Below are 25,374 nucleotides of genomic sequence, written 5' to 3' on the forward strand. Positions count from 1 at the left end.
GTCATTGGACTCATATTGTAGTCATTGGACTCATATTGAAGTCATTGGACTCATATCGTAGTCATTGGACTCATATTGTAGTCTTTGGACTCATATTGAAGTCATTGGACTCATAGTGAAGTCATTGGACTCATATTGAAGTTATTGGACTCATAGTGAAGTCATTGGACTCATATTGAAGTCATCATAGTGAAGTCATTGGACTCATATTGAAGTTATTGGACTCATAGTGAAGTCATTGGACTCATATTGAAGTCATTGGACTCATATTGAAGTCATTGGACTCATAGTGACGTCCTTGTTATGATATAACCTCATACACATAAACCAACTAAATAAATACACGATGGTAATATGGAAGTTATTCAGAAGAGGGAAGAATAACACAGTCTTGGCAGTTTGGTTGATTTGGCATTCTGGAGTTTTATCATATTTTTGTGAGACAAAAATCACACCTACTCGCTGTACACACACACACACACACACACACACACACACACACACACACTGACACACACACACACACACACACACACACACACACACACACACACACACACACACGTAAAAGGGGGACCACCTCTGAGTCGTATCATCATCGTGATGACATCAGCGCGTGTCTGTGTTCTATTGGCTTTAGTACTTGATTAAACCATGCATCTCTAACTATTTACGCACTTTGATAAAACTCTTGATAAAACTCTTTGTTGAAACGTACCACAGTAACTGGGATTCAGAAAAACTCAAGTTTCAATATCGGGTTGCAAAATCCAGTCATTTTCCCCCAAATTCCCAGGTTGGAGGATTATGGATTTTGTGCTTATTTCTGTCTGATTCAAGAAAAATTCCAACCTGGATTTCTGGAAAATCAGGAATTTGGGGAAAGTTCCTGAAATTTTGCAACCCTAAATACAGTACAAGGTTTAATGTGCTTGTTTCTCATCCGGCTGTCTAAAATGTCCTCACAGCATTATAATTTAAAATTCTCTCGTAGGTAGAGGTTTATTTAAATCCTGTGTCCACAAGCACATCCCAATCTTTTCAGATCATCGAAAGAAAGACTTCAACACCTCATCTTCTCCTCTTCCTCATCCTCTTCTTCCACCTATGATGAGTCATGGCAGGTAGATTGCTACTGGTCCTTTCATTGTGAAAAGTTCTCAAGTCACCCTGGTTCCAATATGAAAAGTTCTAGAAGTCCTGGTGGTTCCAATATGAAAAGTTCTAGAAGTCCTGGTGGTTCCAATATGAACAGTTCGAGAAGTCCTGGTGGTTCCAATATAAAAAGTTCTAGAAGTCCTGGTGGTTCCAATATGAACAGTTCTAGAAGTCCTGGTGGTTCCAATATGAAAAGTTCTAGAAGTCCTGGTGGTTCCAATATGAACAGTTCTAGAAGTCATGGTGGTTCCAAGGTTCCAGTGGCGTATCCCTTCCTTCTTCAGGACCAACCAACCACACAACATGGAGATGGTGTCATCCTATCCCAGAGATTTCTCTATTCTCCACCTAAAGATTCATGGGGGAAAATGTCATATTGTGATCCTTCTCTTGAGGCGTTGTCAGTAGTGAAATGGTAATGGGCTTTGTTTTTGGTCAAAGTCTTGAAGCACCGTTAGTTGTCAAACATGTCCTCGCCCGTTGTTAATGCAGAGAGAGAAAAGTCCAACCCAGTAGTAGAGAAGCTAGTCGGCTAGTTTTCAAAACCAGAAACACCTCCACATGCAGCGCAGGCCATGTAAAACGTAGAAACCATGTTGACACTTGCAACCACAAAGCTTCCACACGGTTAGACATCACTTGGGTGCAGGACTTGAGATCTCTCTCTCTCTGTTATTTGATTCATTCCTCCCTTTCTCTCTCTCCCTCCTTTGTTCCCTCCCTCTGCCTCCTCTCACTGTGTCTTTAGGTGTGGTCATGCAACAAGCCCATAGCTGCCACACACATTGGTCTGTCTCGTCTCCATCCCTCTCTCTCTCTACTTCTCTCACCTCATTCTCTCCCCCACTCAAATGCATCTACAATCCCTCCCTCCAGCATCTCTCTCCCTCCCTCCAGCATCTCTCTCCCTCCCTCCCTCTCTTTCCCTCCTTCTTTCATCTTATTCTCTCCAAGGCATCTATGATATCTCTCTTTCTCCCCTCTCCTCCACCCCCTCCTTCCTCATCTGTGTCTCTCCACCCCCTTCCTCATCTGTATCTCTCCACCCCTCCCCTTCCTCATCTGTGTCTCGCCACCCCCCTTCCTCATCTGTATCTCCCCCCTCCTTCCTCATCTGTATCTCTCCACCCACCCTCCTTCCTCATCTGTATCTCTCCACCCCCTCCTCCTTCCTCATCTGTATCTCTCCATCCCCCTTCCTCATCTGTATCTCTCCATCCCCCTTCCTCATCTGTATCTCTCCATCCCCCTTCCTCATCTGTATCTCTCCACCCCCCTCCTTCCTCATCTGTATCTCTCCATCCCCCTTCCTCATCTGTATCTCTCCACCCCCTCCTCCTTCCTCATCTGTATCTCTCCACCCCCCCTCCTTCCTCATCTGTATCTCTCCATCCCCCTTCCTCATCTGTATCTCTCCACCCCCCCTTCCTCATCTGTATCTCTCCACCCCCCTCCTTCCTCATCTGTATCTCTCCATCCCCCTTCCTCATCTGCATCTCTCCACCCCCCTTCCCTCATCTGCATCTCTCCATCCCCCTTCCTCATCTGTATCTCTCCACCCCCTCCTCCTTCCTCATCTGTATCTCTCCACCCCCCTCCTCCTTCCTCATCTGTATCTCTCCATCCCCCTTCCTCATCTGTATCTCTCCACCCCCCCCGCTTCCTCATCTGTATCTCTCCACCCCCTCCTCCTTCCTCATCTGTATCTCTCCATCCCCCTTCCTCATCTGCATCTCTCCACCCCCTCTTCCCTCATCTGCATCTCTCCACCCTCCCTTCCCTCATCTGCATCTCTCCACCCCCTCCTTCCTCATCCATCCCCCCTCCTTCCTTCATCCCCCCTTCCTCTGCATCTCTCCACCCCCTCCTCCCTCATCTGCATCTCTCCACCCACCTCCTCCTTCCTCATCTGCATCTCTCCACCCCCTTCCTTCCTCATCTGCATCTCTCCACCCCCTCCTCCCTCATCTGCATCTCTCCACCCCCTCCTTCCTCATCTGCATCTCTCCACCCCCCCTCCTTCCTCATCTGTATCTCTCCACCCCCCTCATTCCTCATCTGTATCTCTCCACCCCCTCCTCCTTCCTCATCTGTATCTCTCCATCCCCCCTCCTCCCTCATCTGCATCTCTCCACCCACCTCCTCCTTCCTCATCTGCATCTCTCCACCCCCTTCCTTCCTCATCTGCATCTCTCCACCCCCTCCTTCCTCATCTGCATCTCTCCACCCCCTCCTTCCTCATCTGCATCTCTCCACCCCCTCCTCCCTCATCTGCATCTCTCCACCCCCCTTCCTCATCTGCATCTCTCCCACCCCCTCCTTCCTCATCTGCATCTCTCCACCCCCTCCTTCCTCATCTGCATCTCTCCACCCCCTCCTTCCTCATCTGCATCTCTCCACCCCCTCCTCCTTCCTCATCTGCATCTCCTCCACCCCCCCCTTCCTCATCTGCATCTCTCCACCCCCTCTTCCCTCATCTGCATCTCTCCATCCCCCTTCCTCATCTGTATCTCTCCACCCCCCCTCCTTCCTCATCTGTATCTCTCCACCCCCTCCTCCTTCCTCATCTGTATCTCTCCATCCCCCTTCCTTATCTGTATCTCTCCACCCCCCCCGCTTCCTCATCTGTATCTCTCCACCCCCTCCTCCTTCCTCATCTGTATCTCTCCATCCCCCTTCCTCATCTGCATCTCTCCACCCCCTCTTCCTCATCTGCATCTCTCCACCCTCCCTCCTCCCTCATCTGCATCTCTCCACCCCCTCCTTCCTCATCTGCATCTCCTTCCTCATCTGCACCCCCCCCCTTCCTCATCTGCATCTCTCCACCCCCTCCTCCCTCATCTGCATCTCTCCACCCACCTCCTCCTTCCTCATCTGCATCTCTCCACCCCCTTCCTTCCTCATCTGCATCTCTCCACCCCCTCCTCCCTCATCTGCATCTCTCCACCCCCTCCTTCCTCATCTGCATCTCTCCACCCCCCCTCCTTCCTCATCTGTATCTCTCCACCCCCCCTCATTCCTCATCTGTATCTCTCCACCCCCTCCTCCTTCCTCATCTGTATCTCTCCATCCCCCTCCTCCCTCATCTGCATCTCTCCACCCACCTCCTCCTTCCTCATCTGCATCTCTCCACCCCCCTTCCTTCCTCATCTGCATCTCTCCACCCCCCTTCCCTCATCTGCATCTCTCCACCCCCTCCTTCCTCATCTGTATCTCTCCTCCACCCCCCCCTCCTCCCTCATCTGCATCTCTCCACCCCCTCCTCCCTCATCTGCATCTCTCCCACCCCCTCCTTCCTCATCTGCATCTCTCCACCCCCTCCTTCCTCATCTGTATCTCTCCACCCCCCTCCTTCCTCATCTGCATCTCTCCACCCCCTCCTTCCTCATCTGCATCTCTCCACCCCCCCCTCCTCCCTCATCTGCATCTCCACCCTGTGTCCACCCCCAGGACTTTCCTCATGTGTTCATAGACTACGTAGGAGATGCTGACGGCGGGGATGACTTTCAGGAAGTTGGGGGCGATGCCGCGGTAGAGGCCAGCCACGCCCTCTTGGGTCACAATGTTCTGGAACAGACCTAGCATGGAGAGCTGAGGGCCACCCTTCACAGAGGCTGGAGGAGGAGAGGAGGAAGAGGAAAGGGAGGAGGAGGAGGGAGGGAGAGAAGAGAAGAGAGAGCGGATGCACACATGGGGAAAAGTGACAGGTAGATAAATGTAGTTTATCTCACACACCCACGGCCCTGCGACCCCACCTCCCCCTCTCACAAAGCCCTGCCCCCCACCTCCCCCTCTCACACAGCCCTGCCCCTCCCACCTCCCCCTCTCACATACCCAAGCCTTGCCCCCCCCACCTCCCCCCTCTCACACACCCAAGCCCTGCCCCCTACCTCCCTCTCTCACACAGCCCTGCCCCCCCCACCTCCCCCTGTCTCACCCTGTGCCTGCATGCGTGTTCTGACCAGAGCCAGAGGGTAACTGGCTAGCTGACCACAGGTACTGGACATGGTTCCACACCCCACCAACACCACAACACCTGGGTCTGCTGAATCTGTGTGCCTCGCTAGCCACGCATTCTTCATAGTCTGGGAGAGGGGAGAGAGAGAGAGGGAGAGAGAGAGGGAGAGAGAGAGAGGGGAGAGAGGGGAGAGAGGGGAGAGAGAGAGGGAGAAAGAGGGGGGAGAGAGAGGGGGAGAGAGAGTGTAGAGAGAGATGGGGAGAGAGTTGGGGAGAGAGGGGGAGAGAGAGAGAGAGAGAGAGAGGGAGGGAGAGAGAGAGAGAGGGTGAGTGAGAGGGTAGAGAGAGAGGGAGGGAAGAGAGAGGGTGAGAGAGAGAGACATACATCAGTGATATATTCCCCCACACACACACCCTCCCCCATTCCCCTCTCACACACACCCTCCCCCATTCCCCCCATACACACCCTCCCCCATTCCCCCCACACACCCTCCCCCATTCCCCCACACACACCTCGTAGACGGCGAGGTCAATGCCAGCGTAGGGTATGATGCCTATGATGTTGGGTACATATCCTTTATAGAAGGCCATGATGCCCTCCCTGTGGAAGATCTGTCTGGCACAGTCTAACACACTGGTGTACTGGCCTGTCTTCCCCAGGGTCAGACGAGTCTTCAGGACCTGAGGGAGGGAGGGGGGGAGTTTGTAGGGGGAAGGAGAGAGGGAGTTTGTTTGTGTGTGTGTGTGTGTGTGTGTGTGTGTGTGTGTGTGTGTGCGTGTACATTATTTTAGTGTGTGTGTTTATGTGTATTTTTGAGTGTGAGTGTGTGTGCTCTAACCTCCATAGGGTAGATGGCTGTCTGAGCGGTAGCTCCTGCTAACGACCCAGCTACAAACCTCTCATGAACCCTCAGAGGTCCCCTCTCCTTACTGCCACGCATCCATCTCTTAATCTAGAGAGAGAGAGAGAGAGACAGAGGGAGAGAGAGACAGAGAGAGACAGAGAGAGAGAGGGAGAGACAGAGAGAGAGAGACAGAGAGAGGGAGAGACAGACAGAGGGAGAGACAGAGAGACAGACAGAGGGAGAGACAGAGAGACAGAGACAGAGAGAGGGAGAGACAGAGAGAGGGAGAGAGAGAGAGACAGAGAGAGGGAGAGACAGAGACAGAGAGTCAGAGAGACAGCAGTGGATGATGATGTGACAGATGTCAGAAAGATCAGGAACAGGATGGTGTGGTGTAGTGTAGTGTAGTGTAGTGTGGTGTGGTGTAGTGTAGTGTGGTGTAGTGTAGTGTGGTGTAGTGTGGTGTAGTGTAGTGTGGTGCAGTGTGGTGTAGTGTAGTGTAGTGTGGTGTAGTGTGGTGTAGTGTAGTGTAGTGTGGTGTAGTGTGGTGTAGTGTAGTGTAGTGTGGTGTGGTGTGGTGTGGTGTAGTGTGGTGTAGTGTAGTGTAGTGTAGTGTGGTGTGGTGTGGTGTAGTGTAGTGTGGTGTTGTGTGGTGTAGTGTAGTGTGGTGTAGTTTAGTGTAGTGTGGTGTAGTGTAGTGTGGTGTAGTGTAGTGTAGTGGTGTGTGGTGTAGTGTGGTGTAGTGTAGTGTAGTATGGTGTAGTGTAGTGTAGTGTAGTGGTGTAGGTGTAGTGTAGTGTGGTGTGTAGTGTAGTGTGGTATAGTATGGTGTAGTGTAGTGTGGTGTAGTGTAGTGTAGTGTAGTGTAGTGTGGTATAGTATGGTGTAGTGTGGTGTGGTATAGTGTAGTGTAGTGTGGTGTAGTTTGGTATAGTATGGTGTAGTGTGGTGTGGTGTAGTGTAGTGTAGTGTGGTATAGTATGGTGGTGTAGTGTAGTGTAGTGTAGTGTGGTGTGGTGTGGTGTGGTGTGGTGTAGTGTGGTGTTGTGTGGTGTAGTGTAGTGTAGTGTAGTAGTGTAGTGTGGTGTAGTGTAGTGTGGTGTAGTGTAGTGTGGTATAGTGTAGAGTAGTGTAGTGTGTAGTGTAGAGTAGTGTAGTGTAGAGTAGTGTAGTGAAGTAGTGTAGTGTAGTGTGGTGTAGTGTAGTGTTGTGTAGTGTGGTGTAGTGTAGTGTTGTGTAGTGTGGTGTAGTGTAGTGTGGTGTAGTGTAGTGTAGTGTGGTGTAGTGTAGTGTAGTTGTCTGTGTGGTGTGGTGTAGTGTAGTGTAGTGTGGTGTGGTGTAGTGTAGTGTAGTTGTAGTGTGGTGTGGTGTAGTGTAGTGTGTGTAGTGTAGTGTGGTGTGGTGTGGTGTAGTGTGGTGTAGTGTAGTGTGGTGTGTTTGGTGTAGTGTAGTGTGTAGTGTGTAGTGTAGTGTGGTGTAGTGTAGTGTGTAGTGTAGTGTAGAGTAGTGTAGTATAGTAGTGTGTAGTGTAGTGTATGGTGTATAGTGTGGTGTAGTGTAGTGTAGAGTAGTGTAGTGTAGTATAGTAGTGTAGTGTAGTGTGGTGTATGTAGTGTAGTGTGTATAGTATGGTGTATGGTGTAGTGTAGTATAGTAGTGGTATAGTATGTAGTGTGTAGTGTAGTGTAGAGTAGTGTAGTGTAGTATAGTATGGTGTAGTGTAGTGTAGTGTAGTATAGTATGGTGTAGTGTAGTGTAGAGTAGTGTAGTGTAGTATGGTGTAGTGTAGTATGGTGTAGTGTAGTGTATGGTGAGTAGTGTAGTGTAGTATAGTATGGTGTAGTGTAGAGTAGTGTAGTATAGTATAGTGTAGAGCAGTGTGTAGTGTAGTGTAGAGTAGTGTAGTGTAGTATAGTATGGTGTAGTGTAGTGTAGTATAGTATGGTGTAGTGTAGTGTAGAGTAGTGTAGTGTAGTATAGTATGGTGTAGTGTAGTGTAGTATAGTATAGTATGGTGTAGTGTAGTGTAGTATAGTATAGTATGGTGTAGTGTAGTGTAGTGTAGTGTAGTGTAGTGTAGTGTAGTGTAGTGTAGTGTAGTCTAGTTGTCTGTGGCTCCCAGTCCCGCTCCACTCCACCTGTTCGTAGGCCCAGAACTTGATGGCGGTCTCGGAGGCGATCTAGTGTAGTATGGTGTAGTATGTAGTACTCCACCTGTTCGTAGGCCCAGAACTTGATGGCGGTCTCGGGGGCGATCTTCATGACGTTGACCCCGTTGCCCCTCCACAGGGAACTGAATCCTCCCTCCTTCACCATGGCCCTCAGCCCACTGATCATGTTCCCCACCCCAAGGGCCCCTGCAGGGTTCCCCGGGGTCGAGCCATGCACCTGGGGGGACACAGACACAGTGTATCAGGAGGGGTGTCCTAAATGACATCCTCTTTAGTACACTGCTTTGGACACACCCTCTAGACACTCTTATTCAGACCTGACTAGTCGATCATGTCATTTAATCTTACGAGCCCAGAGTGAACACATGATGTACAGTACACAAGTTAGATAACCACTCTGTAGTTAGAATCTTTCAGTGGTGATACTTCACATCCCCACCAGGTGGAGCTGAATACACATCTCCACCTCAGGACCAGATCTAGGAACAGTTTACCTTCCCCCTATCCTAACCTCAACCTTAGAGGAGGCATGTGAAGCTGAACTTAGACCAGTGTGTAGGGGCAACTTCATTTCACCAACCACCTTCATCTCCTCTCCTCTCCTCCTCTCCTCTCCTTTCCTCTAGACTCCTCCCCTTCCCTCTACTCAACTCTCCCTTCCTCTCCTCTCCTCCCTTCTCCTCTAGTCTCCTCCCTCTCTAGTCCTCCTCTCCTCCCCCTCCCCTCTCCCTCCTCCTCTCCTCTCCTCCTCTCCCTCCTCTCCTCTCCTCTCCTCTCTCCTCCTCTCCTCTCCTCTCCTCTCCTCTCCTCTCCTCCCCTCTCCTCCCTCTCCTCTCCTCTCCTCTAGTCTCCCCCTCCCCTCTCCTTTCCTCTAGTCTCCTCCCCTTCCCTCTACTCAACTCTACCTTCCTCTCCTCTCCTACCCTCTCCTCTCTTTTCCTCTCCTCTCCTTTCCTCTCCTCTAGACTCCTACCCTCCATTCTCCTTTTCTCTCCTCTCCCCAAATTCCTGTTCTCCTCTTCTGTCCTCTCTTCACTTCTCTTCTCCTCACCTGCAGGAAGACTTTAAGGCGGTCCAGTGGGGCGGTGCCGGTCCGGGAGACTGATCCTGCCATAGCTCCAGCCATCAGCTGTCTCCAGACGAACCCTGACTTCTTCTCCTGCTCGGAGAACTCATCAGGACAGGTCAGGTTGTCTCCTATGTCCAGCATCTAGACACAGAGAGAGGGGGGAATGAGGAAGGGGGAAGGGGAAACAGGTAGGGGGAGAAGGAAAAGGTAGGGATGGAGGGGGAGGAGGGAGATGTAGGGATGGAGGGGGAGGAGGGACAGGGGAGGAGGGAGGTAGGGATGGAGGGGGAGAGGTGGGGATGGAGGGGGAGGAGGGAGAGGTAGGGATGGAGGGGGAGGAGCGAAAGGGAGAGGAGAGGATGGAGGGAGAGTCATTTGACATTCGACTTAGGTTTACTAAACAACAAAGTTGTCAGACTGGTATCCAGGCTACATCTCTGCTGGGTTTCCTCTGTGTGTGTGTGTGTGTGTGTGTGTGTGTGTGTGTGTGTGTGTGTGTGTGTGTGTGTGTGTGTGTGTGTGTGTGTGTGCGTGACTCACATGAGAGTGTTTCCAGTAGCGAGAGATGTCTTCCAGACTGTGTATGGGGTTGAACAGGAAGTGATCTCGCCACTCATCCCAGTCGATGGTCATGTTACCATCCCTGTCAATACTGACCAGAGACAGAGAGAATGTTACACATAGCACGACACACACACACACACACGCACGGACGGACACACACACGGATGGACGGACACACACACACACACAGACGGACACACACACAGACGGACACACACACGGACGGACACACTAGGGCTGACCCCCTTTAGTGGACTGGTGGATTGTTCGGGTTGACAGGCTGTTGGTCGACCGACGTTAATTTAGTCCAGCAGTAGCACATTAGTATATCTTGTTTTTGTACAAGACACCATCTGATTGGCTCCTGTCTCAGTGGACTAATCCATTGTGGAGGCCATGGGGGTGGCACAGTCCATCACTCTAAGACATGTGATACTGAAATTGAAAATGGTTATATTATGTTAAAATAATGGTGCAACAATAATAAATCGAATATTATTTCATAACAAATGCTCTTTCTCCCGCGTTGGATACGGTCGCTGTCCGCGGTTCTGAAACATCATCTTCAGTGAGCCGTAGAATTGGCACCTTTCCCTGACAACAAGTTAACCAGCATATTGGGATTGAGAACAATGTGGCCGAGGCAGCAGCAGAGACGAGGAAACCGCCCTTTTGCCTTGAGCCTAATTGTCTAAGAAAATTGAGGAGAGAGGAAACTATTTAACTAGATCTATAATCAATAGCCTAACTGTTAAATGTCCCAGGCTTTATAAATCATCCATATACATCTCTACAGAAATAAGTCAGATCCTGCTTCTGTCCCCTGTTTGAGTGTTTGTTTAACAGCCTACTGATTCCATGAGCACCAAGCCTCATGCAACGGCAAAGTGATGGATAAAGTAATTTCACAGATTCGTCTGTTTTTAATCTTTGCTATGCTGTAATAAAGGCTTTACAAATGTTTTCCGTTAGAACAGACTGGTATTACTTATACGTTATTTAGTGTTGTTTACACTGTTCCAAACAGGCAGAACAAAATATATTGTAATCTAACAGCACCTGTTTGTCACACAGCTCTAACACACAGCTCTAACACACAGCTCTAACACACAGCTCTAACACACAGCTCTAACACACAGCTCTAACACACAGCTCTAACACACAGCTCTAACACACAGCTCTCGCTCCTAAACCTTCCTTTTTCTTGGATCTCCTGTAGTCTCCACAACTAAGTCAAATGTCTTCCACAGATCTGACTTCCTCTTTCCCGCCTGAGCAACCAGTAAACATTAGACCGCTTCCAGCTTCATTTTCACGTCCTCCGCATCCATTTTGCTGTCACGTGTTACTGTGTTTGGAGTTCGTTATAACCAATTTATTGATGTGATTATGATAGGCTATAGGTCAGGTCCTATTGGTCACATGCATGCGATGCGTACATGTTTCATGTAAAGAAAGCAAGGGTTGAGGGATTAGGGAATGTTGTTCCTAATAGGAACAAGGGTTGAGGGATTAGGGAATGTTGTTCCTAATAGGAACAAGGGTTGAGGGATTAGGGACTGTTGTTCCTAATAGGAACAAGGGTTGAGGGATTAGGGAATGTTGTTCCTAATAGGAACAAGGGTTGAGGGATTAGGGAATGTTGTTCCTAATAGGAACAAGGGTTGAGGGATTAGGGAATGTTGTTCCTAATAGGAACAAGGGTTGAGGGATTAGGGAATGTTGTTCCTAATAGGAACAAGGGTTGAGGGATTAGGGAAAGTTGTTCCTAATAGGAACAAGGGTTGAGGGAATAGGGAATGTTGTTCCTGAACAAATTAGATTATTTCGTTAACAGAACTTTTCAGTCAGAAACCAGTAAGAAACTAAACGTCTGAAATGACGTCACAGCTTCAGCACAGACAGACAATAAACTCTGCTGTGCTGTTGTGCCTTTTCTCTGCAGTAGGGAGGAGAGAGAGACAACGTGCACCAGTCACACAGACACTTCAACACAGTGTGACCATCGGGCTCTTTCCTCAGTCATTTGTGCATCTTAATTATTTAGTCCAAACAGTGTGCTTAAAGCATCAGACAAGCTCAGTGCAACATGTAGTTGGTTTTATTCAAACACACATTCAAACACACATTTATTCAAACACATTTCAACCAGTCTGTCTATATATGGAAAAAATAAGTTTCAACATTTCAACCAATCGATTGGTCAAAAGAACAGGACGACTCTCGGTCGACCAAGACAACCCTAGAAGACATACACATACACTTGCATGGACCGACGCAAACACACACCCACAGATGGACACTCACCCACACATGCATGGACGAACACACACACACATGCATGGACGAACACACACACACACACACAGTAATAATCATGCACACTCACAAACATAAAAGTATAGTTGTCCGACAACTCCAATTGTAGAATACAAAGCCATTCTACAATTCATACTAGATTACAGCATAAATATAACCAGAGTAGACTGTATCATTATCGCGTAGATATAGAGTAGAGTAGATTGTACAGACCTCTTCATGATCGTGGCAGCCTCCTTCAGACTCACAGCTATTCCCAGAGTTTGAAGGGACTGCTGAATCTCTGATACATCTATCTCACCTGCAAACACAGTATCCACGTCAGAGTTGGTGTGTGTATTTGACTGTGTGTGTATTTGATTGTGTGTGTATTTGACTGTGTGTGTTTTGATTGTGTGTGTATTTGATTGTGTGTGTATTTGATTGTGTGTGTATTTGACTGTGTGTGTTTTGATTGTGTGTATTTGATTGTGTGTGTATTTGATTGTGTGTGTATTTGATTGTGTGTGTATTTGACTGTGTGTGTATTTGATTGTGTGTGTATTTGACTGTGTGTGTATTTGATTGTGTGTGTATTTGATTGTGTGTGTATGATTGTGTGTGTATTTGATTGTGTGTGTATTTGATTGTGTGTGTATTTGACTGTGTGTGTATTTGATTGTGTGTGTATTTGACTGTGTGTGTTTTGATTGTGTGTGTATTTGATTGTGTGTGTATTTGATTGTGTGTGTATTTGACTGTGTGTGTTTTGATTGTGTGTGTATTTGATTGTGTGTGTATTTGATTGTGTGTGTATTTGACTGTGTGTGTTTTGATTGTGTGTGTATTTGATTGTGTGTGTATTTGACTGTGTGTGTTTTGATTGTGTGTGTATTTGATTGTGTGTGTATTTGATTGTGTGTGTATTTGACTGTGTGTGTATTTGATTGTGTGTGTATTTGATTGTGTGTGTATTTGATTGTGTGTGTATTTGACTGTGTGTGTATTTGATTGTGTGTGTATTTGATTGTGTGTGTATTTGATTGTGTGTGTATTTGATTGTGTGTGTTTTGATTGTGTTTTTCAGTGTGTATTTTATTCACATACCTTACGTACGTACGCAACACAGGAACCCAGTGAGCTTTGTAAAATTGGCTATATTGTATATTTGTATCAAGTTACAAAATGTGGGTCTGCACACGTCTGCGTATTTTAGTTAAACAACTACAGAGGATGTCCATTTAGCTCACTGTGATTCTGGAGCCCGTACCTAAGACGGGTTCATATTTATCTTTACAAACCGTCGTTGTTGCGGTCCAGGCTGAGGAACATGAGTCGGAGCTCTTCCTCGTGGGAGCGGAGGTACTGCCTGAACTCCTGGAAGTCCAACTCTCCATCATTGTTGCTGTCCCCCTCCTTGACAATCTGCTGGGGAGGGGGCACAGAAGGGGGGTGGAGGAGCGGTGTAGGGGCAGAGGTGGTGGTGGAGAGGGGGGTGGAAAAGGGAGGAGGTGGTGGGGTTGAAGAGATGGGGAGTGGAAAGGTGGTGGGTGGGCACAGGGTGGAAGGGTGGAGAGGGAATGGAGAGATGTGGGGCGAGGAGAGAGAGAGAGAGGAGAGTTGGGGGAAGAAGAGATGGAGAGATGTGGGGCGAGGAGAGAGAGAGGAGAGGTGGGGGGAGGAGGAGATGGAGAGATGTGGGGTGAGGAGCGAGAGAGGACAGGTGGGGGGAGGAGGAGATGGAGAGATGGAGAGATGTGGGGTGAGGAGAGAGAGGAGAGGTGGGGGAGGAGGAGATGGAGAGATGTGGGGTGAGGAGAGAGAGAGAGAGGAGAGTTGGGGAAAGAGGAGATGGAGAGATGTGGGGCGAGGAGAGAGAGAGGAGAGGTGGGGGGAGGAGGAGATGGAGAGATGTGGGGTGAGGAGCGAGAGAGGACAGGTGGGGGAGGAGGAGATGGAGAGATGGAGAGATGTGGGGTGAGGAGAGAGAGGAGAGGTGGGGGAGGAGGAGATGGAGAGATGTGGGGTGAGGAGAGAGAGAGAGAGAGGAGAGTTGGGGAAAGAGGAGATGGAGAGATGTGGGGCGAGGAGAGAGAGAGGAGAGGTGGGGGAGGAGGAGATGGAGAGATGTGGGGTGAGGAGCGAGAGAGGACAGGTGGGTGAGGAGGAGATGGAGAGATGGAGAGATGTGGGGTGAGGAGAGAGAGGAGAGGTGGGGGAGGAGGAGATGGAGAGATGTGGGGTGAGGAGCGAGAGAGGACAGGTGGGGGAGGAGGAGATGGAGAGATGGAGAGATGTGGGGCGAGGGAGAGGGGAGAGGTGGGGGAGGAGAGATGGAGAGATGTGGGGTGAGGGAGAGAGGAGAGGTGGGGGAGGAGGAGATGGAGAGATGGAGAGATGTGGGGTGAGGAGAGAGAGGAGAGGTGGGGGAGGAGGAGATGGAGAGCAGGTAGAAGAGTTGCCAACATGGTTAAGAACAGGAGGAAGTGATGGATGGAATGTTAATGTGGAGGTGAATTAAGAACAGGAGGAAGTGATGGATGGAATGTTAATGTGGAGGTGAATTAAGAACAGAAGGAAGTGATGGATGGAATGTTAATGTGGAGGTGAATTAAGAACAGAAGGAAGTGATGGATGGAATGTTAATGTGGAGGTGAATTAAGAACAGAAGGAAGTGATGGATGGAATGTTAATGTGGAGGTGAATTAAGAACAGAAGGAAGTGATGGATGGAATGTTAATGTGGAGGTGAATTAAGAACAGGAGGAAGTGGTGGATGGAATGTTAATGTAGAGGTGAATTAAGAACAGGAGGAAGTGGTGGATGGAATGTTAATGTAGAGGTGAAAGGGGGGAAGAAGATACAAAGCCGGCCGGATGCAAAGACAAGAAGCAAAATCAATACACTGAAACTGACAGACAACCTGAGAAACACAGTTACAAACCAGGTCAATCCTGGGTCAGTCACATTACATCACAGACATATTGACATTCCATACATTCCAAATGGTACCCAATATAGTACACTACTCTAGACCAGAGACCATTCCTCCTATATAGTACACTACACTAGACCAGAGACCATTCCTCCTATATAGTACACTACTCTAGACCAGAGACCATTCCTCCTATATAGTACACTACTCTAGACCAGAGACCATTCCTCCTATATAGTACACTACTTCTAGACCAGAGACCATTCCTCCTATATAGTACACTACTCTAGACCAGAGACCATTCCTCCTATATAGTACACTACTCTAGACCAGAGACCATTCCTCCTATATAGTACACTACTCTAGACCAGAGACCATTCCTCCTATATAGTACACTACTCTAGACCAGAGACCATTCCTCCTATATAGTACACTACTCTAGACCAGAGACCATTCCTCCTATATAGTACACTACTCTAGACCAGAGACCATTCCTCCTATATAGTACACTACTCTAGACCAGAGACCATTCCTCCTATATAGTACACTACTCTAGACCAGAGACCATTCCTCCTATATAGTACACTACTCTAGACCAGAGACCATTCCTCCTATACAGTACTACTCTAGACCAGAGACCATTCCTCCTATAGTACACTACTCTAGACCAGAGACCATTCCTCCTATATAGTACACTACTCTAGACCAAAGACCATTCCTCCTATATAGTACACTAGACCAGAGACCACTCTAGACCAGAGACCATTCCTCCTATATAGTACACTACTCTAGACCAGAGACCATTCCTCCTATATAGTACACTACTCTAGACCAGAGACCATTCCTCCTATATAGTACACTAGGGTGAGGCAGAATGATGTACCAGTACACCCCCTGGACAGGACACTAGTCTATCTCCTGTTTCTGTAGGGTGAGGCAGCTTGATGTACCAGTACACCCCCTGGACAGGACACTAGTCTATCTCCTGTTTCTGTAGGGTGAGGCAGCTTGATGTACCAGTACACCCCTGGACAGGACACTAGTCTATCGCAGGGCCTTACGCCCAATCCATCTAATTAATAATATTATGTAATATGTAATGTAATATGTAATATAATATGTAATGTAATATGTAATATAATATGTAATATAATATGTAATATAATATGTAATGTAATATGTAATGTAATATGTAATATAATATGTAATGTAATGTAATATGTAATGTAATATAATATGTAATGTAATATAATATGTAATGTAATATGTAATGTAATGTAATATGTAATGTAATATAATATGTAATGTAATGTAATATGTAATGTAATATAATATGTAATGTAATATGTAATGTAATGTAATATGTAATGTAATATAATATGTAATGTAATATGTAATGTAATATGTAATATAATATGTAATGTAATATGTAATGTAATATGTATTGTAATATGTAATATAATATGTAATGTAATATGTAATGTAATATGTAATATAATATGTAATGTAATGTAATGTAATATGTATATGTAATATGTATATATAATATGTAATGTAATGTAATATGTAATGTAATATAATATGTAATGTAATATGTATATGTAATATGTATATGTAATATGTAATATGTAATGTAATATGTAATGTAATGTAATATGTAATATAATATGTAATGTAATATGTAATGTAATATGTAATATAATATGTATATGTAATATGTAATATAATATGTAATGTAATATGTAATGTAATATGTATTGTAATATGTATATATAATATGTAATGTAATATGTAATGTAATATGTAATATAATATGTAATAATGTAATATGTAATGTAATATAATATGTAATGTAATATGTAATGTAATATGTATTGTAATATGTAATATGTAATGTAATATGTAATATGTAATATGTAATGTAATATGTAATGTAATATGTAATATGTAATATGTAATGTAATATGTAATATAATATGTAATGTATGTAATATGTAATGTAATGTAATATGTATGTAATATGTATATATGTATATGTAATATGTAATATAATATGTAATATAATATGTAATATGTAATGTGTAATAATGTTATGTAATATGTATATGTAATATGTAATATGTTATGTAATATGTAATATGTAATGTAATATGTAATATGTTATAATATGTAATATGTAAATGTAATATGTATGTAATATGTAATGTAATATGTAATATGTTATGTAATATGTAATATGTAATATGTAATATGTAATGTAATATGTAATGTGATATGTAATATGTAATATAATATGTAATTCATGTTATTTTTAAATGCTATTATCTGTAGAAGCTCATTATGTCTTGTTTGATGATGTAACTCCAGTTAGAAACTAGAGGAAATAACATGTTCGCTGGCCAAGTAGTGACACATGTGAAACAACATGACCTCCATAGTGATTTTGAATAGACAAACAGTAGTAAATGGGTCCGTTTCCAAGTAATTCAAAAGGGTTCATGTGGGAAACTAATAGGATCAGGAGGAATTCAGTAGTGATCAGTCGTGACACAACGCCAGTTAATAGTAATAGAGAGAGAAAGCAAGGGGAGAGAGAGAGGGAGAGAGAAAGAGAGAGAGTAATATGTTAGAGATGTAATAGATATGTAAGAGTTAGAAAGCAAGGGAGAGAGAGAGAGACAGAGAGAGAGAACAAGCATGGGGAGAGAGAAGAGAAAACAAGGGGAGTAATAGAAAGAGAAGAGAGAGAGAGAGATAGATGATGAGTAAGAGAGAGATAGAGAGAGAAAGACAGAAAGAGAGAAAGCAAGGGGAGAGAGATAGGAATAGTTAGAGAGAGTAAGCAAGGGGAGAGAGAGACAGAGTAGAGAGAGCAAGCATGGGGAGTAAGATGAAAGCAATGGTTAGAGATTTTAATAGAGAGACAGAGATTTTTAAGAGAGAGATAGAGAGAGAGAGAGCATTAGTTCATTGGGAGATAGATGAGAAGCATGGGAGAGAGAGAAGACAGAGAAAAGACAGAGAGAGAAAGCAAAGTAGAGATCAGAGAGTGAAAAGACAGAGAGAAAGCATGGGGAGAGAGAGAGAAAGCAAGGGGAGAGAGAGAAAGCATGGGGAGAGAGAGAGAAAGCAAGGGGAAGAGGGAAAGCATGGGGAGAGAGAGAGAAAGCATGGGAGAGATAGAGAGAAAGCATGGGGAGAGAGAGAGAAAGCAGAGAGATAGAGAGAAAGCAAGGGGAGAGAGAGAGAAAGCATGGGGAGATAGAGAGAAAGCAAGGGAGAGAGAGAAAGCAAGGGGAGAGAGAGAAAAGCATGGGGAGAGAGAGAGAAAGCATGGGGAGAGAGAGAAAGCAAGGGGAGAGAGAGAGAAAGATGGGGAGAGAGAGAGAAAGCATGGGACAGAGAGAGAAAGCAAGGGGAGAGAGAGAGAAAGCATGGGGAGAGAGAGAGAAAGCACAGAGAGAGAAAGCAAGGGGAGAGAGAGAGAAAGCATGGGAGAGATAGAGAGAAAGCAAGGGGAGAGAGAGAGAGACAGAGAAAAGACAGAGAGAGAGAAAGCAAGGGGAGAGAGAGAGAGAGACAGAGAAAAGACAGAGAGAGAAAGAAGGGGAGAGAGAGAGAAAGCATGGGAGAGAGAGAGAAAGCAGAGAGAGAGAAAGCATGGGAGAGATAGAGAGAAAGCAAGGGGAGAGAGAGAAAGCATGGGGAGATAGAGAGAAAGCAAGGGGAGAGAGAGAAAGAAAGCATGGGGGAGAGAGAGAGAAAGCAAGGGGAGAGAGAGAGAAAGCATGGGGAGAGAGAGAGAAAGAAAAGGGAGAGAGAGAGAAAGCATGGGGGAGAGAGAGAAAGCATGGGAGAGAGAGAGACAGAGAAAAGAGATAGCGTGAGTGGGAAAGGTTAAATGCTTTCTCGGCTTACCAACTCTCTCCTTGAACTAAAATAGGGAATGTGTACTCTCACCGACTCACGTGAACACAGACAGAACACCACTGTGTGTTTGTCTGCTACACTCTTTCTGCCAAGAAAAACAGCCAGAAACTGATAGCGGAGGTGTGTGTGTGTGTCTGTGTGTGTGTGTGTGTGTGTGTGTGTGTGTGTGTGTGTGTGTGTGTGTGTGTGTGTGTGTGTGTGTGTGTGCATGTGCGTGCGTGCGTGTGTGTATAACAAAGTCAACAGTAACACAATCAAACACAAAACAATGCCCTATAACTCTCCAACAGAATGGTGATTTAGTAGACTTAATTTAATGAACTGGCTGAGGATCCGACTTCTCATTTAAAGTGCTGTAATACATATATTTCTACATTTTATATTTAACACACATCACAACGAGAGAGACACCACAACACCACATAAAGAGAGACACCACAACACTACATAAAGAGAGACACCACAACACTACATAAAGAGAGACAACACTACATAAAGAGAGACAACACTACATAAAGAGAGACAACACAACACTACATAAAGAGAGACACCACTACATAAAGAGAGACACCACTACATAAAGAGAGACACCACTACCTATAGAGAGACACCACATCTATAAAGAGACACCACTACATAAAGAGAGACAACACTACATAAAGAGAGACACCACAACACTACATAAAGAGAGACACCACAACACTACATAAAGAGAGACACACAACACTACATAAAGAGAGACACCACTACCTATAGAGAGACACACTACATAAAGAGAGACACCACTACCTATAGAGAGACACCACTACCAAGAGAGAGACCACTACATAAAGAGAGACACCACAACACTACATAAAGAGAGACACAACACTACATAAAGAGAGACACACTACATAAAGAGAGACACCACTACCACAACACTACATAAAGAGAGACACAACACACATAAAAGAGACACCACAACACTACAAAAAGAGAGACACCACAACACTACATAAAGAGAGACACCACAACACTACATAAAGAGAGACACCACTACATAAAAGAGACACCACAACACTACATAAAGAGAGACACCACTACACTACATAAAGAGAGACACCACTACCTAAAGAGAGACACCACTACATAAAAAGAGACACCACAACACTACATAAAGAGAGACACAACACTACATAAAGAGAGACACCACAACACTACATAAAGAGACACACAACACTACATAAAGAGAGACCACCACTACATAAAGAGAGACACCACAACACTACATAAAGAGAGACACCACTACATAAAGAGAGACACCACTACACTACATAGAGAGACACCACTACCTATAAAGAGAGAGACCACTACATAAAGAGAGACCACTACACTATATAAAGAGAGACACAACACTACATAAAGAGAGACACCACAACACTACATAAAGAGAGACACCACAACATAAAGAGAGACACCACACCACATAAAGAGAGTGACATAAAGAGAGACAACACTACATAAAAGAGAGACAACACCACATAAAGAGAGACACCACTACATAAAGAGAGACAACACTACATAAAGAGAGACACCACTACATAAAGAGAGACCACAACACTACATAAAGAGAGACAACACACACATAAAGAAGACAACACTACATAAAGAGACACCACAACAGAAGACACCACTACATAAAGAGACAACACTACATAAAGAGACACCACTACATAAAGAACATAAAAGAGACAACACTACATAAAGAGAGACATGCACATACATAAAGAGAGACAACACCACATAAAGAGAGACAACACTACAGAAAGAGACACCACAACACCACATAAAGAGAGACACCACAACACTACATAAAAGAGACACACAACACTACATAAAGAGGACACCACTACATAAAGAGAGACAACACTACATAAAGAGAGACACCACTGTAATATGTGTTGTAGATTTCTACATTTTTATTTACACACATAGCAAGAGAGACACCACAACACTACATCGTCAAAGAGAGACACCCAACACTACATAAAAGAGAGACAACACAACACTACATAAAGAGAGACACCACAACAGTTTACATAAAGAGAGACACACAACACTACATAAAGAGAGACACAACACTACATGAAAGAGAGACTGTTTCACAACACTACATAAAGAGAGACCCACTACACTACATAACCTGAGAGACACACACAACACTACATAAGAGAGAGACACCACTTGTATTTTGGTTACATAAAGAGAGACACCACAACACTACAGGTAAGAGAGAGACCACAACACTTTACATAAAGAGAGACACCACAACACTACATAAAGTCCTTGAGACCACAACACTACATAAAGAGAGACACCACAACATACATAAAGAGAGACACCACAAGACTGTTACATAAAGAGAGAGACCACAACACTACATAAAGGAGAGAGACCACAACACTACATAAAGAGAGACACCACAACACTACATAAAGAGAGACACCACAACACTACATAAAGAGAGACACCACTACATAAAAAGAGACACCACAACACTACATAAAGAGAGACACCACTACATAAAGAGAGACAACACTACATAAAGAGAGACACCACAACACTACATAAAGAGAGACACCACAACACTACATAAAGAGAGACACCACTACATAAAGAGAGACACCACTACCTATAGAGAGACACCACGACCTATAGAGAGAGACCACTACATAAAGAGAGACACCACTACATAGAGACCCCACTTCATAAAGATAGACACCACTACATAGAGACACCACTACATAAAGAGAGACACTACTACATAAAGAGACACCACTACCTATAGAGAGACACCACTACATAAAGAGAGACACCACTACATAGAGACACCACTACATAAAGAGAGACACCACTACATTGAGACACCACTACATAAAGAGAGACACCACTACATTGAGACACCACTACATAAAGAGAGACACCACTACATTGAGATACCACTACATAAAGAGACACCACTACATAAAGACCTACATCCCATCGCAGTCAGAGTTCAGCCAGAGGTCAGATGTAGTTGCTTCACATTCCAATTCATCAATAATGGTGATCATTGATCAGTTATTGATCTGTTCAGTGAGATGATTCAGCTCAGGAGGTTACCTATCTATCTTCATATAGCCTGGTGGTCTCAGGAGGTTACCTATCTATCTTCATATAGCCTGGTGGTCTCAGGAGGTTACCTATCTATCTTCATATAGCCTGGTGGTCTCAGGAGGTTACCTATCTATCTTCATATAGCCTGGTGGTCTCAGGAGGTTACCTATCTATCTTCATATAGCCTGGTGGTCTCAGGAGGTTACCTATCTATCTTCATATAGCCTGGTGGTCTCAGGAGGTTACCTATCTATCTTCATATAGCCTGGTGGTCTCAGGAGGTTACCTATGTCATTGTTTCACATGTTTGGCATGAAAGCACAAAGCCTGGTTTTTGCCTTACCAGGGATCTCGGCAGTTTGAATGCTGCCCTGATGGGTTCTTCATGATGCCCCCAGCTTTGACACACCTGACTCCAAAAATCATTCATATCAGCTTTATTTGTCACAGGAGCAGAATACAACAAGTGTAGACATTTATCTATCTTCATATAGCCTGGTTCAAGAACAGGAGGTTAACCAAATATCTCAGTTGTAAATAATGGTCTCAAAGTAACACAATATCATCTTCAATAGCCTGGTGAGTCAGTCATGAGGGGTACAGATCTATCTTCATATAGCCTTGTCTCAGGAGTTTTACCAGCTATGTTTCTGGGGATGGTGGCCTGGTGGTCTCAGCCCAGAGGACTCTAGACTATCTATCTTCCAGCCTGGTGCTATCAGGAGGTTACCTATCTATCTTCCCAGGCCTATCCAGGTGGAGTTGTATTTAGCCCATCCCCAGGAGGTTACCTATCTATCTTCATATAGGCCTGGTGCTCTCAGTGGGTTGCCCTATCTATCTTCAGCCTGTTGCCCACAGTTTTATATCCCTGAAGCCTGGTGCTCTTGCAGGAGGTTACCTATACTATCTTGCCCATCTTCATATAGCCTGGTGCTCTCAGGAGGTTACCTATCTATCTTCATATAGCCTGTGCTCTCAGGAGGTTGCTATCTATCTTCATATAGCCTGGTGCTCTCAGGAGGTTACCTATCCTTCATATAGCCTGGTGGTCTCAGGAGGTTACACTTCATATAGCCTGGTGCTCCTATATCTTCATATAGCCTGGTGCTCTCAGGAGGTTACCTATCTATCTTCATCAGGAGGTTAGCCTGGCCTGGTACTCTCAGGAGGTTACCTATCTATCTTCATATAGCCTGGTGGTCTGGAGGTTACCTATCTAGGACTCTCAGGAGGTTACCTATCTATCTTCATATAGCCTGGTGCTCTCAGGAGGTTACCTATCTATCTTCACATAGCCTGGTGGTCTCCGGAGGTTACCTATATATCTTCATATAGCCTGGTGCTCTCAGGAGGTTACCTATCTATCTTCATATAGCCTGGTGGTCTCCGGAGGTTACCTATATATCTTCATATAGCCTGGTGCTCTCAGGAGGGGTTTGCTGGGGATGGTGGAAAGGTGTGACACCACTCAGCCCAGAGGACTGGAGTTGCCCACCCCAGGCCTATACTGTGGAGTTGCCCACCCCTGGCCTATACTGTGGAGTTGCCCACCCCAGGCCTATACTGTGAAGTTCAACCGCCCTGCTCTTGTCTGAGCCTAATACAGTCAAATACATATCCAATCTACCCACAGCAGACTACTGTCTGACCTGTAGAGGAGTCTAATAGAGTAGAACAGAACAGAGTAGGGTAGAATATGGAAGAGGTGAAAAAAAAGTATGGGTGATGCAGATACACGGGGGAATCCTCATCAATGACATCACACACACACACACACACACACCATGCAATTAGTGGCTGGTGATGGCTAGGAGGAACCCCACCGTGTGAGTTTAGGCTATAGCCAAACGTTTCACGTAAAAAAACGTAATTCGTGATCATCATCAAGGTATACCGAATGACAGCCGAGTTGCTGCCCGGGCTCGTTGGCTGCTTACCCGGTCCACCGCGCGGCGGGAGAGCCCACGTTTCGCCAATCCCACCCGGAGCTCGTGGATATCGATGACTCCATCACTGTTCAAGTCCAGTTCGTCGAACAGTTCCACCCATCGCTTCTCCCTCTCCGGGTCGCCATCCTCCTGGCAGCGGGCCTGGGTCCTCCAGCCCCGTGGGATCCGAGCCCCCGGCGGACCCATGCGTGGTGACGGTTGGCTGCGTCGGTTAGATCCCGGTGGAATAGCCTATAGAGTCATCGGCGTCCGATGTCCAAATCAGGATAGATGTGTTGTTGTTGTTGTAATATTCAGGCTACTCAGTCAGTAAATCACTCGGGAGAAGGACAGACAGATGTGCAGATTAAAAACCATCGAACGGTGACCTCACGACGCGCTCCCATTCGCCGTCATGCGATACATGTTACACATCATCTCAAAGTTTTAACACCCGTTTTTATACCGCAATTGGTTGTAAATAGTTGTTTATTTATCCGTCAAGAAACCAGGAAGCGACGGTAACCTAACATAGTAGTAAAGACAGAAAGCCCTTCCTTCTTTCGGTGCTTTAGAACGGAGCGCGGCAAACTGCCAGAACCGAAACCTTAATCCAGTGTCAAATTCATCTCGGTAACGGATATGCCCGAGACGTTTAAAGATTAGGCCTGTACATGTCGTCCTCTTGTTTTTTTTTTGGGACGCACACCAACCCCGGGTGGTTTGTAATGCACCGTCCTGACGTTACGATCCGTCAGAATGTGACAGCAAATGCGCACTTTGCAGCGTTGCAAATAGTTGGTCTCTGTCGGGTCGCTGTCATGCGAAGAAGATATTATCTAGGCCAATGCTGCTAGTGTATCCTTGCTGCACGTCAGAAACCGTCGCCGTCGCGTCAACTGAGAAAGCGAAGCGTCGAAGGAATGTGTTGTCTTGAGTCTGCGCCGTAGCCTAGCCCTCTGTAGACTACCAGGGACACGCATTTATTTCAGTCCCCACACACAAAGACCCAAGGTGAATTGAAAAACACTGTTGAAACGGTCTCGTAGTTAATGGTGGGACTCGCTCTCGTAATACAATCCTGAAATATCGTAGTAATAGTTCTTGAGTCTATTACAGTTGATGGACATTGTACATTTTCTATACCACATGTTGTAGACTATATGATGTTTTCTTTCAGTACATTATGAATCACTCTGTTGGACTGATGCCAGGAATGCCCCTTTATAAATCATGTTTGCAACAATAACATGGCCCTGTGTTGCAGTAACACACACAGATACGGGCAGCACACACACTCAAATAAAGTCAAGTGGCCTTCTCAGACAAATGTCCAGCACACACCCAACCATCTGGCTTATCAACTAGTCACCTGTTACAAC

The 25,374-nt window shown here is 45.5% G+C and overlaps 1 protein-coding gene across 3 annotated transcripts; it reads right to left on the bottom strand.

The window, feature by feature from the left end:
• Positions 1-758: 758 nt before the first annotated feature.
• slc25a23a (solute carrier family 25 member 23a) lies at positions 759-25,129 on the bottom strand. 3 transcript variants are annotated; one of them, XM_042315214.1, is made up of 11 exons: positions 24,002-25,128; positions 13,364-13,490; positions 12,297-12,384; positions 9,741-9,852; positions 9,183-9,341; positions 8,175-8,348; positions 5,955-6,068; positions 5,629-5,796; positions 5,096-5,243; positions 4,616-4,772; positions 759-1,506 (listed from the first exon to the last, which is right to left on the bottom strand). In XM_042315214.1, the coding sequence occupies exons 1-11, from the start codon at positions 24,197-24,199 to the stop codon at positions 1,479-1,481; spliced, it is 1,473 nt and encodes a 490-aa protein (XP_042171148.1). In that variant the 5' UTR covers positions 24,200-25,128; the 3' UTR covers positions 759-1,478. The 3 variants fall into 3 exon arrangements, with proteins under 3 accessions (XP_042171148.1, XP_042171150.1, XP_042171151.1); XM_042315216.1 differs by having other exon boundaries at positions 13,364-13,487; positions 24,002-25,127; XM_042315217.1 differs by lacking the exon at positions 4,616-4,772 and having other exon boundaries at positions 24,002-25,129.
• Positions 25,130-25,374: the final 245 nt, after the last annotated feature.

This window comes from Oncorhynchus tshawytscha, unplaced genomic scaffold, assembly GCF_018296145.1.
Source record: "Oncorhynchus tshawytscha isolate Ot180627B unplaced genomic scaffold, Otsh_v2.0 Un_contig_1534_pilon_pilon, whole genome shotgun sequence".
Taxonomy (NCBI): Eukaryota; Metazoa; Chordata; class Actinopteri; order Salmoniformes; family Salmonidae; genus Oncorhynchus; species Oncorhynchus tshawytscha.

Coding starts and splice junctions, on each gene's coding strand:
- slc25a23a (XM_042315214.1), bottom strand. CDS start 24,199: ATGGGTCCGCCGGGGGCTCGGATCCCACGGGGCTGGAGGACCCAGGCC. Junction 4,773..5,095: donor AACACGCATGCAGGCACAGG/GTGAGACAGGGG, acceptor CTCCTCCTCCAG/CCTCTGTGAAGGGTGGCCCT. Junction 1,507..4,615: donor GTAGTCTATGAACACATGAG/GAAAGTCCTGGG, acceptor ATGAATCTTTAG/GTGGAGAATAGAGAAATCTC.